We start from the raw sequence: 19,126 nt of genomic DNA, 5'->3' as shown, positions 1-19,126 counted from the left end.
ATGCAACAGTCTGGATGCCTCCTCCATCCCCGTGGATTGTGCGCCAGAATCTCCGTAAAGGACTGTGCTCCCAGTGCCTCGCCTTGCTCTGATTTCTCTGTGCCATCCAACTCAGACGTTGCCTCATCCCTACTAGCTTGAGCACTCATATCTTTGCCAGGCCTCTCCTCTAGCTTGAGCACTCATATCTCTACCAGGCCTCTCCTCTAGCTTGAGCACTTATGTTTGAGGGAGCACCTAGCCTAAGAGTCATCATGCGGACTTGCGTTGTGCATGCACTCGCTTGGCCAGCCAAGTCACAGACTCTTACTACCTCTCACCGTCGGATTTCCCATTTTTCAATGTATGTGGAAAAGAATAATGCATACTGACCTTATCAAACGCATGATGCATTTGTGCATCCACATTCCAAAGACTTATGTGAGGTGCCTTCAAACGACCAAACTTAGAAGATTTGCAGAGGTCTTTGTGATGGCTGACCTAGTATATGTACTTACTCTCAACATAAAAGAACCAATTGCAATGCTTGAGGGATATATTCAACCAATATAGATTTTACCATAGCTTAACCCCACTAAAGTGCCAATTCATGGTAACAGTATTGTTTTTGGACATGTCAGAGGTGCCTTCAAATGACCAAACTTAGAAGATTTGCAGAAGTCTTTCTGTGGTTGACCTAGTATATGTACTTACTCTCAACATAAAAGAACCAATTGCAATGCTTGAGGGATACATTCAACCAATATAGATTTTACCATAGCTTAACCCCACTAAAGTGCCAATTCATGGTAACTCACGGTATCGTTTTTGGACATGTCAGAGATGCCTTCAAATGACCAAACTTAGAAAATTTGCACAAGTCTTTGTGTGGCTGACCTAGTATATGTACTTACTCTCAACATAAAAGAACCAATTGCAATGCTTGAGGGATACATTCAACCAATATAGATTTTACCATAGCTTAACCCCACTAAAGTGCCAATTCATGGTAAATCATAGTATGGTTTTTGGACATGTCATATCTAGAAATGGGATATCAGCTCATGAACTATGATCAAGGTTGCCTCCTTCAAACGATTAAAAGGGTGTTCAAGTCTTTCATAAGGCATATTGGCTACTTTAAAATATTCATTCCAAACTTCAACATCTTGGAAAAATCTTTGGTCACATCTTGCAGAGACCAGCACACATGGTTTTCAAACTTTCTCAATGTAGGTACTTGCATTCAAATCAAATACAATAATTCCCACAAGAATAGATAAATAAGAAGGCATCGAGATTAGTAGTGTTTAAACCAAATACAATAATTTATCAATAAGAAGGCATAGAGATTAGTCGTTTTGAAATATAAAAAATTGCAAACCTTACTTTACAATCAATAGTTATCCTTCATTAATAAGAAAGCATGTAATCCAATCACTAAAGCCTCTTGTAGATTAAAAGAAACATGGAAAATGATAATAGACTTTAACACTATATGTTAAAAAGATTGATAGCTTTAAAATTAATATAAGTAAGTTTATAAAAATAACAAGTATATAGCTCAAAGTAGACCATATGTTGTGTAATAAAAATACAACCTTTTATGACATGTGGTGCAATAAAGAGCATGTACTAGTAAAAGAGAGACTTCAACTTTAAGAGCCCCTCTAAGAATACTAGACTTGGCTAACAAAGGTTCTCCACATCACAAAACAAGGTGGCAAGACCACTATAGGCCTTACGAGGGCTAAGGATCTTGAATACATACATATGTTATTGAGCAATAGATCCAATATGAAAATGAGGATCTTTGGTATAATAGGTTTTGCAATTATGGGCAAACTATATACAATTTTTGAGACTTTTATTTTTCCCAATCTAAAAAGTTAAGATATTTGATATGTTAAGAGTCATAAATTAGGCGAGAATTTCGAAAACAGCGGAAATATTGCAAGTTCACTAGTTGTAGAGATGTGTAAATGCAACTATCTATTTAGAGATGAGTTGGACGACACAGGTTGTGTGTCCTTTGAATCAAAAGGTCAAGAAAATAAGAAATTTGTAATTCACATGGTGTTTTGGAAGAGTTAAACACTGGGCATGTGCCTAATTAAAGTATAATTCAATTCAAAGAAGAAAAGAAAAAGTAGAGGCGCACTGGGAAAAAGAAAAGGTACTTTGCAAAGATGCACACAAAACCTTTTTGCATAAACCATAAACCTCGCCAAGAATCCTACTCTTCAACAAAATCATCTAGCTAGAACACAAAAATTTGCGGCGGCGCATAGACACACACAGACAACTTCTCGCGAGGCGCCACTGCAGAGAGTACGGGAGACTGTAGACGAGAGGAGACAGGAAAGAGAGAGAGAAAGAGAGATCCACGCAACTTGGGAGTTAAGCTCGCGGATCTCGCGAGACAGAACTACTACAAGCCTAAGAAGGTTACACGAGAGAGAGAGAGAGAGAGAGAGAGGAAAACGAGGAGGGAAGAGAGAAAAACAGGCAGCAAGCAGTAGCAGCTAGCTCTGAAAGGGGGCAGGAAAACGAGAAGCAGCAGGAGGAACAGAGAAGGGGGCAGGAAAACAAGGAGGAGGAGCTTTGAGAAGAGGGCGAGAGAAAGAGCAAGAGAGGCAGGCAGGAATGGGGGAGTTTCTCGCAGCTTCTGCCCTTTTCCCTGCTTCCTCTTCCCCCTCGCCATCCCCCATTTCTTCCCCTTCCAATTTGTTGACACCATATTTTCTCACGCATTCGTATTCCTCCCCCTCCCCTGTCGTCTTCACCGGCCTCCACTGCCTTTCTGATTCCCGGTTTGGTACTGCTCTCGCTAGCCATTCTAGCTTTTGCAGGTCCCTCCTCTCATTTCGACCTTGCAAAGCTGGTTCGCTTTGCGCGGGTTCAGCAGTCATCTGCCCTATCAGATGTGAAAGCGGCGTTGCGGCGGTCGTTGAGAGGTCTGACGGTGCGTTTCCGAAAGCGCTCTCTCAGCAGTTCACAATTGTAATGAAGTTTGGGGGTTCCTCCGTGGCGTCCGCTGCGAGGATGCGTGAGGTAGCGGACTTAATAATGAGCTTTCCCGATGAACGACCGATCATCGTCCTCTCTGCGATGGGGAAGACCACTAACAACTTGCTGCGGGTAGGTTCTCTCTATGTATGTATTGCAAGGAGTTTGCTTTGCACTGCGTTGTCTCCAAGGTCTCAGCTTGAGAAGAATGAAAGCTTCTTCTCTCTTATAGTATAGTGTCAGGTTTCTCTCTTAAAGTATAGTGTCAGGTTAATAATATCCTCCATAGTCTATTGGCAGTTTTCTATACCTCTGATTATGAGGGATTCCCTTTTGTTTTCCCCACGATTACCTCTGATTAAAGGCTATGAGCAGAAACAAGAAGCTTAACAATGCAACTTCAGTGCTTGCATATTTGGCGAAATTTTTGATCATTCATATCACAGAGTCTTTTTTGGTAATACATCCTTCACAGTCACTTGGCAGTTTTTCATGCCTCCAATTATGAGGGATCGTTTTTTTGGCCTGCCACGTGTTACTTGGAAGCCTAAGTAACGATGGCCCTGCTTGGAGAAGCGAAATTAGTTTGTAGGGCTTTTTTAGAAATTCCGATATTCCATGGGTCCTCTCCTTCCACTCTCTATTTCTTGCTATTTGCACCCCTTCTTTTTCTCCCCCTTTCTCTCTCTCTCTCTCCTCTTCTTCTTCTCTCGCCTAGCTTCCAATTCGTGCGCACCATCTTTGGCAGGCCCACTGAAGTTACTTCACCTTTTTCTTTTATTCACTACTGATTATTATCCGGGACTGTTACTTATGGCAAGTCACAAACTATGGGGAGAAACAAGAAGTTAAACGACGCAACTTTGATCATCAATATCATACACCACAGAGTGCGCGCACACATTTTTCGGACCTTCGATGTTCTATATCATATATTCTTCCTCCAAAAATTCCCTCCTTGCTGGTTTTCGTGTTTTTGAAAGCCTTGTGAGGGTTGTTCTTGTAAACAAGATCACTTTGTGTGAAGCATGGCAATTATTTTGGGACTTTTAGTCGTGGGTCAATGCTCAACATGATGCTTCATATTTTGATTGGAAAGACATAATTCATGGCATTGACTAGCTTTTTGGCACAGGCTGGGGAAAGCGCAGTGAATTGTGGAGTAGCGATGTCATCTGCTATTAAGGAGCTCGGGATTGTGAAAGAGCTCCATCTTAGGTAACAACATGCTTTTTCTTACATTCTGATAAAGATGCTGTGAGTGCCCACGTTGTACATACAGCTATAGCTACATAAAGCGGAAGTCTAAATCTGGGGCGTTGCATTTCAGCACAGCAGATGAGCTTGGAGTGGATCGAGCAATTATCACAGGCAAGTAAGCTTTTCACACTAAAGCTCATCTGTTTTGTAAAAGAAGGAAACAAAGAGGAGACACAGGAGAGGAATCTAAGCTAATTCTTTTGTGCTGCAGACCTTTTGGAGGAACTGGGGCAGCTGCTGACTGGCATTGCACTCATGAAAGAGTTGACCAGTCGTACGAGGGATTATCTTGTGTCATTTGGGGAGCGCCTTTCTACTAGAATTTTTGCTGAGTACCTTGGACAGCGTGGTACAAAAGCCAAACAGGTAAGCTGGAATCTTTCTTTGCACATGCAGCTGATCATCTGGTTAGTGTATGTCTTGTGTGTATGCACTAGATGTCTGTGGAAAGTGAAGGTTGTGGATAATAAGGCACCACGTCAGGATATGCCTTCGCTGCCTCGCCACCCCTTGTGTTGACTCTTCACAATGACAAATATTGATTTAGCAGCTAGCCTTTGCCGTTAGCCTTCTTTTACGTTTGAAAATGGTCCCCCCCTGTTGACTCTTCGCATTGAGAACTGTTGATATAGCTTTTGCAGTTGGCCTTAATTTTATATTTGACAATGGTTGTCTGCCACCACTTGGATTCAGTGGAGTCTAGTCTGTGTGGCTTTGTCCGTATATCACATGAGATCAACATTTTTGCCAGCAGCTCATTTGCTATCAAATTTGGCTGGTTGGCTTCCCAGGACACTGTCTTAGGGTGTGGTGTCTGCTTTCTGAACAGCTGTTACATCAGCTTCTGTATTTTTATAGAATGTTGGCCATTTCGTTGACCTTATTTTTATAGTTTCTTTGCTTAGCATCACGGCCAACTTTCTGGCAAATACAACCTCTCTGTACCCTAGTCACATTGAAGCTGTGGCTGTGCCACGCTTGTGGTATATTCCCCTTGCAAGTGTTTTTCCAAACCTCTTACCAATTGTTGCTTAATCTCAAAACAGCATTTGTAAGATACATGCTAGTCATTGTAGATGTCATGGTTGTGAGTCGAAACCTCTATGTTGTGTGGATGATGCAAAAGGTTGGGGGCTTTTTTGTTCATGTATACTCTTTAACAATGGAGACAATGGGTCACTGGGAGACGAGGGGTTTTATACTCTTCAACCAGGGAGGTAAGGGGTTGTTGTAAAGATGGGAGTTTATATTTGGTCCTTTACATATCTGGCTCCCTCCCTTTGTATTGATGATTTGTTGCTTCAAGTCTCTCCAAGGCGGCGTCAGCTATTTATTGAAACGAGCTTTTTTTACATGCTTGTTTTTTTTGGTATTGACATGATAGAGAAATGCATCTTGCTAGAGCTGGCATCCTTCCTTGGATTAATATTGCTGTCTATGATACTAAAGATCTAGGTGACATCATGAGGCTGAGTGAGGACCTTTTTTGTGGGTGTGCCTGCCCCTAGTGAGTGTAGAGTAGGATAGAGCAGACCTGTCCACTGTGGTGGCCCCACCTAGGGGTCCTCTGGGCCTGCTGGTTGCCATTTGTCAGCCGCGATTGTGGCATGATGTGCAGGGCAGTCTGGAGGGCCTGTTTGGCTACCCTATGATGCTGCAGACCAGGCCCTTGGAGGCCTTTTGTAGGCAGTGGTTGGCCGACCTGCTGGTGGGGCCTTGGAGAGTAGGGGGCCAACCCTTATAGGCTGCGTGGAAGCCCTTTTTGAGGGCAGGAGGGGTCAGCCACTGGGGGCAGCCCAGTTGACTCTAGGGCCAGGGGCACACCCCCTTGTAGGGCTGCATAGCAGCTCCTATTTGTGGGAGAGGGGGGCGGCCGACCTCAGGGCAGTGCATGGCAGTTGGGGAAGCCCATTTATAGGGCTGTGCCCCAGCCCCCATGGGCTGTAGGGGTTGGCCCATCTAGAGAGCCGACTAGGGAGGGGGTGGTTGCATAATATAGGCCCCCCTTCCCTCACTTGTCGCATCTCAGTTGAGCACAGGTTGGTGCCATATATAGCAGAGGTTTTCCCCACCGATTTGGGGTTTTGTCTTGAGATCCCTTGCATTTCCCTTGGTCTCTCTCTCTGCTTCACAGTTCAGTTCATGTGGGCCTCTCTCTCTCTCTCTCTCTCTCTCTCTCTCTCTCTCCATTTCTGTCCTTGGCATCGAGGAGATGCTATGATGTTGCCCCAAATGAGCTGAGTGCTTCTGGGGCCTATGTCTATCTCCTGCTGACCCAGCGTGCGTGAAAGTCATGGTCTTGGTCTCAGCATCTCCCGACCATTTCTCCTCATGTGAAGAAGAAGCCTACGATATGTTGTCTGATGCCATGGACTATATAGTATGTCTCATCACTGTAGTCTAGGGCCATGGACTATATAGTATTGTACGATTTGATATATTCTAGTCTTAGCGGACATGTAAATTCTTTGAATTTTCATCCAAGTGGTGATTAGTTGTTCAACTATATCAAATTATGTTACGCGGGGTGCAGAAGCCCCAAAGCTAAAAATTTTCAATCATTGTAGAAGTTTGAATTTAGAACAACAAATCTGAATTTGTAGGATTGGATATATTCTAGTCTTACAAAGGAATATAATGAATACTCCATCAGATCTTATAGTCTCTATGGGACGGCACATCAAGACATGCTCCTTGATCACCACCTCATGTGTCACATAGAGACGTGTATTTCTACAGTGACGTGTGGATGCAATCTCGCATCTTGCCTCGATTTGGATTCCATGAGATGAGGTCCCAAGTCTACCCATGGTGATCCATAATGCATGAGATATGTGGATTTGTAAGTGTCCTTTTGTTTGTGTACAAAGTATAACAGATCAAGTTACAAAAGGTACTAAGTTTAAAGCTTGCCAAAAAGCCTCAAACTTAGGTCGAGGTAGAGCCTTCGTAAAAAGATATGCAAAGTTGTCTTCAATGGGAACATAAGACAACTCAATATCACCTGCTGATAATTGCTCTCTGAACATAGTGATAGTGAACCTCAATGTGCTTTGTGTGAGCATGGAAAACCGGATTCCGTGCGACAACCAAAGCACTTTGACTATCAGTGAAGATGACGGTAGGAGCAGTTTGACATGCACAAAGATTTGCAAGTAGCTTCCGAAGCCAAACACACTCCACTGTAGCTGTAAAAGCCGCTCTGTACTCAGCTTCACAGCTAGAAGTAGCAACTATACTCTGTTTATTGCTGAACCAAGAAACACACGTAGTACCAAGCATAAAATAGTTGCCACTATGTGACACACGAGTGTTAGAACAACCAGCCCAATCACTATCAATGAATCCATGCATGACAAGTGAAGTATCAGCCCCACAAAGAAGGCCTAAATGCTGAGTGCCTTTAAGATATTTGAAAACACGCTTCACAGCATGCCAATGGTGCATAGATGGGCTGTGCATGTATCTGCTCAACTGTGAACAGCATACTGTAGATCAGGTCTTGTATGGCATAGGTAAATCAAACCACCAACTGCCTGCTGATAAAGAGTGACATCACATGTACAGCGGCCATCCTCAGAAGAGAAGTGAAAACCAGTCTCTAATGGTGTGGATACTGGCTTGCAATCCTCAAACTGAAAAATGCTGCAAAAGCTGTCCTTGGATTGTGACATTAAAATGCCCCCCTCACTGCTAGTAAATTGAATGCCCAGATAGTAGTGCAGAAGACCAAGATCAGACATAGCAAATGTTTGCTGCAAATCAACTTTAAAATCTGCAATTTGCTGAGCATGTGTCCCAGTTACAAGCATTTTATCCACATAAAGGACTAAGATCAGCAAATCTGTCCCACGCTTGCGGATGTAAAGGGTAGCCTCCGTAGGGCTGTTTTGAAAGGATGTTAAGGGTAGCCTCTGTAGGGCTGTTCACAGGAGCAAATTCAGTGGGATGGTCATGATGCCAAAGCACATGCCTTGATTGCTCTTTCAGTGAAACGGGTTATTGTCCCTCATATTTGGTCTTGCAAGACAGCTAAGCAAGCATGGGATCAGCTTGCATCTTTGTATCAGGTGCAAAATGAGGTGAGGATTGCCTATCTCCGCAGGCAGTTGAAAGATGTAAAGCTTGATGAGGGTGGTAACATGGATGCCTATCTCACTAATGTGAAGGATTTGAAAGAGCAGTTGGCTAACATTGATGAGATTATGCCTGATTCTCACCTAGTTTCTAATATCCTTGATGGGTTGCCTTATTCATATCAAGGCTTGCTACTACATTGAGGTTGGTTGCAGGGGGTGATGCCAATCATTTCTCATTTGACCAGCTTGTTGCTCTTCTTCTTGAGGAGGAGCAAAGTCGTGTGTTTGATGGTGTCTCCCTCATAATCCTACGGTAGAGCAGTCTGCAATGGTTCTACTATTATTTCTTCAGAGAACTTATTGCCAAATAGCAGCAATTATCACAGCAATTATCAACTTTGAACTAGTATGAGCTTAATTATGGTGAGAAGACATAACTGCAAGTGCCACCTTTACCCCTCATATCAGCAAGGTAGTGGGTGGACTGGTCGGTAAAGTTGATAGTTCTATCATTCATCATACTACATTTTAAGATTCGATATGTTCCAGCCTTATGAAGGTGTGTTGTTAGCTTACAACTTTTTGGGCGTTTAATTTTCAATATTATTAGCTTACAACTTTTGTTGTCTTTAATATTATGGTTGTCATTGACCCTTTGTGTTGCAGTACGATGCGTTTGACATCGGCTTCATCACCACTGATGAGTTCACCAATGCTGAAATCTTAGAGGCGACATATCCTGCTGTAGCCAAGAGGCTCTACAGTGACCGATTGAAAGATCCTGCTGTTCCAATAGTTACGGGTTTTCTAGGAAAGGTAGTTGAGTTCTGAATTTCTCAGGCTTCTCTTTAATTTCGTGTCTTTTGTTCTAAAGTTGGCATACTGCTAATTGTATTGTTTATGTTTAGTCGTGCTTTATTTAAATCTGAAGACTTGGGTGCCTGCATATAATAGTTGTTTTAAGGGCCTTTTGTTTAAATCTATGGCTTCACAGGGACAAAAGACCGGTGCTATCACAACATTGGGAAGGGGTGGAAGTGATTTGACTGCAACAGCTATTGGCAAGGCGTTGGGTTTAAGAGAAATACAGGTTCGTTTGAGAATGCAGGTCTGAGCTATTGTGGTGGTTAGTCTTTTCACAAGGTTGATGATTGTGTTTTGATGTCACTTTTGCATGGTTTTGTTGGGCATGCTACAAGCTCATGAGCATCTGACTGAATTTATATTATGAGCATGGTTTTCTAATTTTGTGAATTCCGAATAAGGAATTCCATAATCGCCATAGGATAGGGCAGTCTAGTTGCATCCAACAGGTACAGGCTGGTTTAGGGAGCAGATGTCCTTCCGGCAGCCGTACTGCCATGCAAGCAGTATGTCATGTCAGCTAGGCACTTGGTCCATGCAACATCAGCAATGCGGTAGCAAATGGTCAGTTGATCTCGGTAGGGTTGGGTACCAGGAGACTGAAGTCTTCTCCAACAAACATGCAGGTTGGCCTGCATCAGGTTGGGTCTATTCTAAGGAGTCCAGAGTCCATCTATTTCCCCATTCTACTCATCAGCTTTTGCACCTTCAGCAGCCTTCAAGAACCCACAAGCAGCCCCATAGCTCAGCAAGGATTAGGAGAGAGGAGGAGCAGTCAGTCCCTCTCCACTCTCACAAGAGGACCCTTTTAATCGTCTAAAGTTGTGGTCTGAATTGGTCTCTTGGCAGAGATACAGAAATATACTACTGTGGACGTCCTGATGCACCTGGTCTTGCATCCTTACCCCCTGCATTCTCTTTTATATTCACGTATTTCAGTTGTCACTCAGTCAGGTAGCTGTGCAGACTAGTGAGAGAAGAAGTTAGCTTGCTTGTCTATTACATCGGTATCTGAGCTTCAGTGTTTCTGTAAGAGTTTGAGGTACTGTTGTGAGGTTCTAGAATGTATGATGTTGGCACCCTTTTGACAAGACAAACATGAACCTAAAAACTCCAGTTAGGATCAATAGGTGGTGTCCCCTACATCAGGTGGACCGGCACCAACCAGAAGGAAATTTGTCGACTGTGAGGGAGCAGGGAAATTAGACTCGTGCACTGATTTCAGATGGAAGGAATGGAGGGAATGTTAGAAAACTGAGGTATTGATTTCTCACCAACAGTGGACAGATCTAGAAAACTTGTGAGATGCACGTGCGCACGCACACACACAAAAGAGATGTAGAGAAAGAAATTTGTTTACAACTGTGGGAACGATAGAGCATCAAACCTCCAGGAACTCCAGCAGATGCTGCGTTGAACAACTGCACAAAGAAGTCTGTCCAAGACTGAGGCTTCACTCTCTCTCCTCCTGTGTTGCCAAAATAGGCTTTTGTGGGACAGAAAGACAGGAGGGGAATGCCCTCTTATTTGTAGGGAGGAGGGTAGCCTGCCCCCTCCGCCTGCTGTTGGCCGACCCCACCCAGTGTTGTGGGGCTGACCAGTCAGCTTACAAACCTGACCAGCAAACAATGTGGCAGACCTGGTGTTAGGGTTTAACCCGATTAGATTGCCAATTTACTTACGTTTAAGCCCCCCCAGACCTGATCCAGTACCAGGTTTGTAAATAGGCTATATTTCTGTGCTACATATATAGGCCTCTCCAACGTGCACCTATGCTGTACCTAACCTGGTCTACTGCACTTCCCAAAGACCAGCTGTAGCATCTGGTATAGGTCCACAATGAATCATTGAGAGGGAGTGAGAGAACGGGTCACGCCCACCTATGTCCCTCATACATGAGACTTGGTGAACTCTTTGAGAGTTTGTTGGTATTTGGACAATAGATCAGCTCCATGATCTCATCAATGATAAACTCTGCTGTCGCACATAATCACTGTTGTACCCTCTTGAGAAACATCCATATCTTCCGAGCCATAATGACTCAAAAGTTGCAACACAGGCTGCCTTGTACTCTGCCTCCGTTAAAGATAGGGCGACTGTTGGCTGTTTCTTGCTGAGCCATGAAATGATATCTGATCTCAACATTTGTTTACTTGTTGTCGAAGTGTCTGGTATCTCAATCACTTACCCAATTGGAGTCACAACTTCATCCAGCTCCAAATCTGTGCTGTATGTACTTGTACCTTTCAAGTACTTGAGTACTGGTAATCCTGCTTTCCAGTTATGCTTCCTTGGTTTTGATGAGAACCGACAGAGAAGTCCAATGGCAAAAGAAGATTTAATCAGGTTTTGGTTAAGTTTTCCAGCCTCCTTCCTTGCTGTGGAAACACTCTTGGAGGGCCTGGCCAGACAGACCTAGGCTGCTCCTAGATGAATTGCAGGTGAGCTCGTGGATGTGAAAGCAGGGCTTAGGAAGCAAGGGAGTAGCACTGGAAGGAGAGAGCAAGGGAGCAGCAAGAGACTGAATTGAAATTGCAAGAAGCCCCACCAACAAGCCAAAACCTGATTGCACTTTTCCTATACCCCTTAGATGAAAGCAAAAAGCTTCTAAATTCTAGGGAAATTAATACGACGGGTCTGAAATTAGTTTAACTTTCAATTAGTCTTTCGATAATCTTTGCCTCATCACCCCTCTACCCATGCACACAATTAATTAAACAAGTAGGCCTAGAACAAATAGTCATAGGTATGCTAGGCTCACAACTGGACCTAGACAACTCAGAATTGACCTAAATTAAAGAAATGTTTTGGCTCTCGGCATGCCCTAGCTAATGTGCATGTGAGTGATCAAGGTACTAATCTTAACACTCAAAGATATGGGTTCTGAAGATCACACCTACCTCACGAGAAGATCACACCTACCTCATGATTAAACACTATATGATCTTGATCTGCCCTCATTAAGCCCAGCATCATTGCCCAACACACCAAGGCTTGCTTACCCTGGGCTTGAAGATGTCAAGTATACAAGAGACCCAATGAGTGCTAGGAAATGCCTGTGGATGTGATGAAGCATCATCAATCTCTTATGGCACGTTGATAATTTAATATCAGGTGGAGACCTGGTAGGAAATAATCAAATGACCTGTACTTAACTGATGTGAAGTCCACCTCGTGCACTAGCTTCCAACATCCTGTCATTGGATGCGACTATCATGGATACTACAGATGGTGTAAACAAGATCATACTAAAGACTGCAAAAGTAGACCATACTAAAGGCTGTGAAGTCATGGCATCACAAGAACTCACACAAAGAAACTCACACGTGTGGTCAATAAACATATGATCATAAAAGAAGTAAATGAAAATAGGATATTCAAAATAGTCCATAAATGTATTCAAGAAGAAGTGTACGTCTGTTACAAAGTGTTATCCTTTTAATATGGGGAAGTGCTCATACTGAACTACAAAAGATACTTTTCTAAAACAATGCTATGATTTATGCTGATTAAGTTGAAGCTCTTGTTAAAAAAAAAAAAAAGTTAATTTTTGGGTGGTGATTCTCTGATTGTCAGGTGTGGAAGGATGTGGATGGTGTTCTAACATGCGATCCAAATATTCATTCGCTTGCATCTCCTGTACCATTTTTGACATATGACGAAGCAGCTGAGCTAGCTTACTTTGGTGCCCAGGTTCTCAATGCTGAATTGTGGCTATTTCTATGTTGGAGGATTATCTTTACATGTCAAAAGGGTAACAATTCTTGATGAGAGAGTCTATGCTCCTCTTAGTTAGCAATTTCTTGCTTTTTAACAGGTGCTTCATCCCCAGTCCATGAGACCTGCGAGGGAGGGGGACATACCTGTTCGTGTCAAGAACTCTTACAATCCACAGGCTTCTGGAACTCTCATAAAAAAGTCTCGGGACATGAGCAAGGTAAGTTATCTGCCGTAAGACTTGTGCTTTATAGATCTTATACTAATTTTTAGGATTAGAGGCATTTATATTAAATAGCTTTGTTGGACTATGGAGCAGGCTTTGCTTACAAGTATTGTGTTGAAGCGAAATGTTACCATGTTGGACATAGTTAGCACTCGCATGCTTGGCCAGTTTGGTTTTCTTGCAAGGGTAATATTTCTATTAAACAATCATTTTTAAAATTCAATGTACTCCGTGTAATACTGGTTCCTCTTCATTGGCATACCTCTCACCTTAAGTTGTGTTACACAGATCTTAAAAGGGCAGCTTAAGTAATTTTCAGGCTTCAGCACCTGAGTTTTGTAGCTTGATTGTGTATGTTTTTCTGGAGCTGATGCAGGTGTTTTCTATTTTTGAGAAGCTTGGTATATCCGTGGATGTTGTTGCCACCAGTGAAGTCAGTATCTCTTTGACTCTTGATCCATCAAAACTCTGGAGCAGAGAACTTATTCAGCAGGCAAGTGTAGGTTTCCTTGACTTTTACCATGTTCATAAAGTTTGAAGTAAGCTGCTCGAAGAAGCTTTCATGAAAAGACTGAATCGTGCCTTTTTCTATGCTGGTGATTATTATTTTTTTCCTGCTTCTCTTGCTTGGGAGATTTCATTCTATACAAACAAAAAAAGGGGTTAGGAAACACTTTCCCTCTGAAAAATGTAATGGATATACCTATATGGTACTTGTACTCCTCTTGGGTTTAGGTAAGATGTAGTTTGCTGAGTTCCAAGTTTAAGGGTTAATACATTACTGTACTGCTTAATTTCAGAGTTGGATGCTGTCCCCCTCCAAATTCTGAGAAAGCTGATGAAATCCGGCTGATTTTCCATTTTCTTACTCCTCTTACTCTCAATATCTAGAGAAAGGGTATACTTGGGATGTGCAAAGTTATGAGGCTGTGGAGTAAGGAGACTTGTACAACAGATATTGGATCACAATCATTGAAAATGGATAAGGCCTCTAAACCATACCTTTTGTTCCTTTTTAGCCCTATGATTGAAGGACTTCTGAGTACTTAGCCCTAGCTCTCCGAATTTAGCATGACTTTGAAATCTGCTCATGTGACAAGCGACCACCTGAAGTTTGTAAGTTGAGGATGTGAACTACACCTCACCTGAGGAGAGATCATCTAGGCATGTAGATTGGACACTAGTTTGGGAATTAGGAAGAGAGTATATTAAGTTACTTTAGGGATGCAAGAGGCTGTGAAAGATGGAATATAATTTAGTTATAGGCTAGATGGAATGTCAACAGGCTAAGGTATTATAAGAGTACATAACTTTGAAGAATCGCCAAGCCCGAAAGTGCAAGTACATCACACTTGGAACAAAAATAACTAGTTAAGCTTCAAAATTCATACAAATGAGGGGCATTGAAAACAAAGTGAGTATTTGCAGTTTGGCCCAGAGTCTTCAAGTTTAGTTGAACTCGAAATTGATCCCTTCAAGGCAGCCCTAAGATTGACTATTGAAAGGAGAAGCGCAAGGCCTTTGGTGTGGTTTGAAGAGGCTAGAGGAGAGGAAAGATACAATTGTTTAGATGGTATGCGTAATCAAGGCTAGATGGACGTCAATATTTTCAAAGAGGTGTAGAAGTGTAGAAATCACGAAGTCAGGGAAGATATAAGATACAAGTTCATGAAGAGTCCTTGAAGTGTTAGAAATCCAAAGTCAGGGAAGACATAAGATAGTGCACAATTAGATCAACTTTGAAGTTGATGCGTGCAAAAGAGAGACAGCAAGATAATATGTCAAAGTTTATTCTATTAGAAAAACCTAGACCCTTGGCTAGTTTATCCACAAAACGGATGTATGCGTTTTTCCTTCTGTTCAGCTAGGCACTAGCTGGCTAGGGTCTAGCATGTGAGGGTGAACCCTCTACTCTAGGTTTATGGACATTAGTGTCCCACAAGTTGATAAGTACCTCTATGAGGGAAAAAGATTATGAGTACCTGAATACAGGACCTATCGAATGTACAAAAAATATATTGACCCAGCAAATATTAAGGAGACTATTTGTAGTTGCCTTGGGTGTGGGCTTGTGAACATGAAAGAGACAAGGAGATACAAGACAAGATGATAAACTAAATTTGTATGATCTGATATATTCTAATCTTACAAAGGTATAAATTATTGGCCTAATAGGATATGTGAGAAAGCCAACCAAACCAAAGTATCTAGAATTAATCTTAGATTAGACCATTGGATAGAGGTAATCATTGGGAACCTTGAGGTGAACTCAGAAGTCAAATCAAGCATATGAAACTCCCGAACTGGATTTTTTAGTCAGACAAATAGAAAGGTTGAGAACTCCTTAATCTCAATTTAAAGCAAGCCAATGTGGTAGACCTTGACACATGGCAAAATGTACATGTGGCAGCTCGTGAGGTGGCATAGTACATATGGCAGCATGAGGACATGTGGCAAGGTCACTCATGGCACATGGAACCACTTGTACTCCATGGACCCAGTCTCCATGCAGCCCACAAACAGCCCAGGGGAAACGTCCAGCACTTTTGTGTCACATTAGATGGCATAGTACATGTGGCAACGTCTCACGGCATATGGCACCACTGGTACTCCATTGACCCAATCTCCATACAGCCCACAAACAGCCAGGGGAAACCTCCATCACCTTTCAGATGGGAAAGGAATAGTCCACCTTCTATTTGTTTACTGTCATGTTTGTTGTTTCACATTACACTTTCGATAAACGGTAAGCTGCTAAACCTGAAAGGATTTCTCGATACTTTAAGGGTTGTTGAGTGCCTCCATGCAGGCTTTTCTTCCAAATGATGAGAGCTTGAGATCTTGAGCAATTAGTGAGATTTTATGTGAATGAATGTTGAGCTTCCTTTAGTCTTCTAATGGTCGACAAGCCTATGTGGAAATTCAAGGGATATTGTACATATCTATTGAGTCAAGGAGCTTCATTCACAAATTTGGCAATGCTGGAAAGACCCCATTTGCAGTTGGTTGTATCTTCTTTGGAGTAATTGTTCCCTGTCTCAACCCAGCTATCTTGTGAAGGTAGTTCCATTGTGTTCTAATTTTAAAAGGAGCTAAAATGGGAAGTTCGCTCCATCTAATTTTGTAGTTTCATTCATGAGCTCTTTCTTCTTAGCAAAGAAAGGTTTTGTCCAAGATCTCAAGAGAGAGTGTTTGGTCTGCCTGCTGCAGGCGTTTTGCATAGTGCTTTGTTTCTTACGAGGCTATGTTCTTTCCCTTTTTGTGTGAGTATTGCTTGAAGAATTATTTTATCAAGTCACTTGATTAGATTGTGAATACCTTGCAAGAGCAAGGAAATATCTTGAGCATTCTTTATTTATTTAACTTGGGGAATTGTTTCAAATAAAACAAATGAAAAATGTCCATTCAGTAAGACTCCTGAGATACAAGTGAAGCTAAGCATTCTATATATGCAGGAATTGGACCATATGGTGCAAGAGCTTCAGAAGATTGCTGTAGTTAACCTTCTCCAGCAACGATCCATTATTTCTCTAATTGGAAACGTTGAACGCTCATCTGTTATTTTGGAAAAGGTAAAGGCTCAAATCTTTTGTGAGTAATCCTTTTGGACAACAGAGCTTCAAGTTTTTATGCCTTTTTGTTTGGAATTTTTGTTGAATTTTAAAGAACTTCTTTTTTAGACATAGAAGTAGATGAGAGAAAGCATTTAGGACACTGATTCATTAATATATATGACTATGCTAGGTTCTAATAGAGTAAAAAGTATACACAATAAAAGAGTGCCTGGCATTTGATTCTTGATATTTTATTAAAAAGATTTATTGTGCATGACAAAATTTCATTTCATGGTGATAAGAGTGTAAAGTCTATGCCAGGTTTTTAGCGTCTTTAGGGAACAGCGAGTAAATGTACAAATGATCTCACAGGGAGCATCAAAGGTGAGTGCCCCTCTCCTCTCTGCAGAGCTTTTAGGCTTTCACGATGAGGTGACGGCCCCTCCAGTTCGTGTTTGCACGAGTATCACAAAGTTCTAGATTTTGTTTCATTTATAGTTCATGGCCAAGTTATTTTTTGAAAGCACTCATGCGTGCCTTCTTTGTGCAGGTCAATATCTCATTTATTGTTAATGATGATGAAGCAGAGAAATGTGTGAAGGCTCTTCATGGCGCTTTTTTTGAACAGTCCAAAGATTTGAAAAACGAGGAGAAATCTTTGGAAAATGAGGAGAATGGGTGTGCACTTGATGCCCTTACTCCTAGGGGATAGTGCAGATTTCCCTCTTCTTAGTGGGGACATTTCAAAATTGCCTGTCTACCTTTGTATGGAGCACCGTGTCATATTCATGCGGTTATCAACTCCACATCAAGGTTGGCTACTTTTGTGCATCAACCTCATTTTTTGATGTCTTGCACATTAAACTACCAATATCTTACACAGTATACCTTATCAACGGAGCCATATTGTAATGGGAGCTCCAATATTTGTGGAGCAAGTTTTGCAGTTGGAGGTTTCTAAAGGTCTCTTTTTGCTGAGATCTTCACAGTCTTTCTGGAAGCAGATTGACTTGTTATGTATTTCAAATGTCACCAGGTAATTGGTGCAAAGAAACATATAGTAGTACTATAGTCTGCTTTCTTTAAGTAGTTGTTTCTTCCAGTCACATGATTGTGACAGAAGTACGGACTGGCTGAGCCATGGTTGCTAAGACAGACATCAGAGCTATGTATTCTCTGCGAGATATTCATTCCAAATAGCTGGCTACTTGTGTGTTTGATCTTTTATAACTAATATAGGCTTCCCTATAGATCTGGACATTGATGACCACTGCTCATTCAAACCTTCTATAATCACATGATATGTTTGGCAGGGATTTGTTGTGAGATACTCCAGTTATAATATTAAACTCAGCAAGTTGCCTTAAAGGAGGTGAGTATTACCTAAGCAATTAGTCGCTCATTATTTATGTAACATATAAATCCAGTTTGCAATCCTGGAATGCCTTTGGACTATGGCGAGTGAAATTTAGGTGCCAAGCACTCTATAGGAGTAAAAGATGTACCAAAACTAACTTTTATAAAACGAGCTGCATACCGGTGCTGGTTTTCTATTTGTATAATTCATGATTGTCTAAGATTCTGCTCAAAATGTCGAATTGAGAATCTCTGAGCCCATGAAGCTGGCATGTATGCAAGGGAGCAGAGATATGCTTACACCAGATTGTGAATTCCAACAGCTTGTTAAGGAGAAGGCTTGTATGACATGTTGAGGAGGAGAGGGCTTGTAAGGCAGTGAGAATATGTAGGGGAGAAGGATTTACTTAGAAAGGTGGCAGATCTGAGAAGGTAGACTACTTGGGCTCTTAACGATTGGATATATTATAGTCTTACAAGGGTATACTTGGGCTCTTAACATTTGAGATCTGCACCCGTCCAACTGATGTATTTATAAACTTCGAAAGGGGACAATTCGTTAAACAAGTAAAGTAAATAATCCAAGAGCCTAAGCTCAAAAAATGCTTCTACCAATTATTCTATAAGCCTTAACCTTTTCCTTATATAGTTGCCCAACATGTGAATGGAAGAATCATGTGAGTAAAAGAAACCCTCATTTAATATGGTGACACATGGTGGATGACTTAAGCAACAGCCTCTGTACGGCCTCTGTACGGATCAGTACGGGCCGCTGCAGGGCAGTGTATGGAAGGTGTGCAGGGTGCGCCAGGGTCCGTACGAGGGCTGAGCAGAGGCGGATCAGTAGCAGCATGGAGTCGCACTGTTGCAGCAGGTATTGGGTAGGTCTATGGCCTGCAAACAGGGCTGGCAGGTGGCGGGGTAAGCAGTCCAAAGGGGCTGGGCGCTGCATGGAACTAAGGGTTGGCAAAGGGCCCTAAATAGGCCTGGATAGGCAGCCAACCAGTCAACCATCTGGTCGGTTGGTTAGGGTTGCTATAGATTAGCCAGTCGGCCCAATGAGGGCTGGCTGGTCGGTTGGT

General features: G+C 42.2%; 1 protein-coding gene across 2 annotated transcripts; it reads left to right on the top strand.

Annotated features, from left to right (window-relative positions):
• Window positions 1-2,221: 2,221 nt before the first annotated feature.
• On the top strand, window positions 2,222-17,931 carry LOC147885042 (aspartokinase 2, chloroplastic-like). 2 transcript variants are annotated; one of them, XM_087397304.1, is made up of 13 exons: window positions 2,222-3,120; window positions 4,124-4,206; window positions 4,319-4,359; window positions 4,460-4,614; window positions 8,994-9,143; window positions 9,322-9,417; window positions 12,768-12,884; window positions 13,009-13,128; window positions 13,228-13,320; window positions 13,511-13,627; window positions 16,590-16,706; window positions 17,010-17,072; window positions 17,239-17,931. In XM_087397304.1, exons 1-13 carry the CDS (start codon window positions 2,626-2,628, stop codon window positions 17,398-17,400), a joined length of 1,809 nt encoding a protein of 602 aa, XP_087253430.1. In that variant the 5' UTR covers window positions 2,222-2,625; the 3' UTR covers window positions 17,401-17,931. The 2 variants fall into 2 exon arrangements, with proteins under 2 accessions (XP_087253430.1, XP_087253429.1); XM_087397303.1 differs by having other exon boundaries at window positions 13,511-13,633.
• Window positions 17,932-19,126: the final 1,195 nt, after the last annotated feature.

This window comes from Dipteris shenzhenensis, chromosome 26, assembly GCF_047967505.1.
Source record: "Dipteris shenzhenensis isolate YYH24624 ecotype China chromosome 26, Dip_SZ_1.0, whole genome shotgun sequence".
In the NCBI taxonomy this organism is placed as follows: domain Eukaryota; kingdom Viridiplantae; phylum Streptophyta; class Polypodiopsida; order Gleicheniales; family Dipteridaceae; genus Dipteris; species Dipteris shenzhenensis.
The sequence above is the reverse complement of the archived record's forward strand: the minus strand, read 5'-3'. Positions and strand labels throughout refer to the sequence as shown.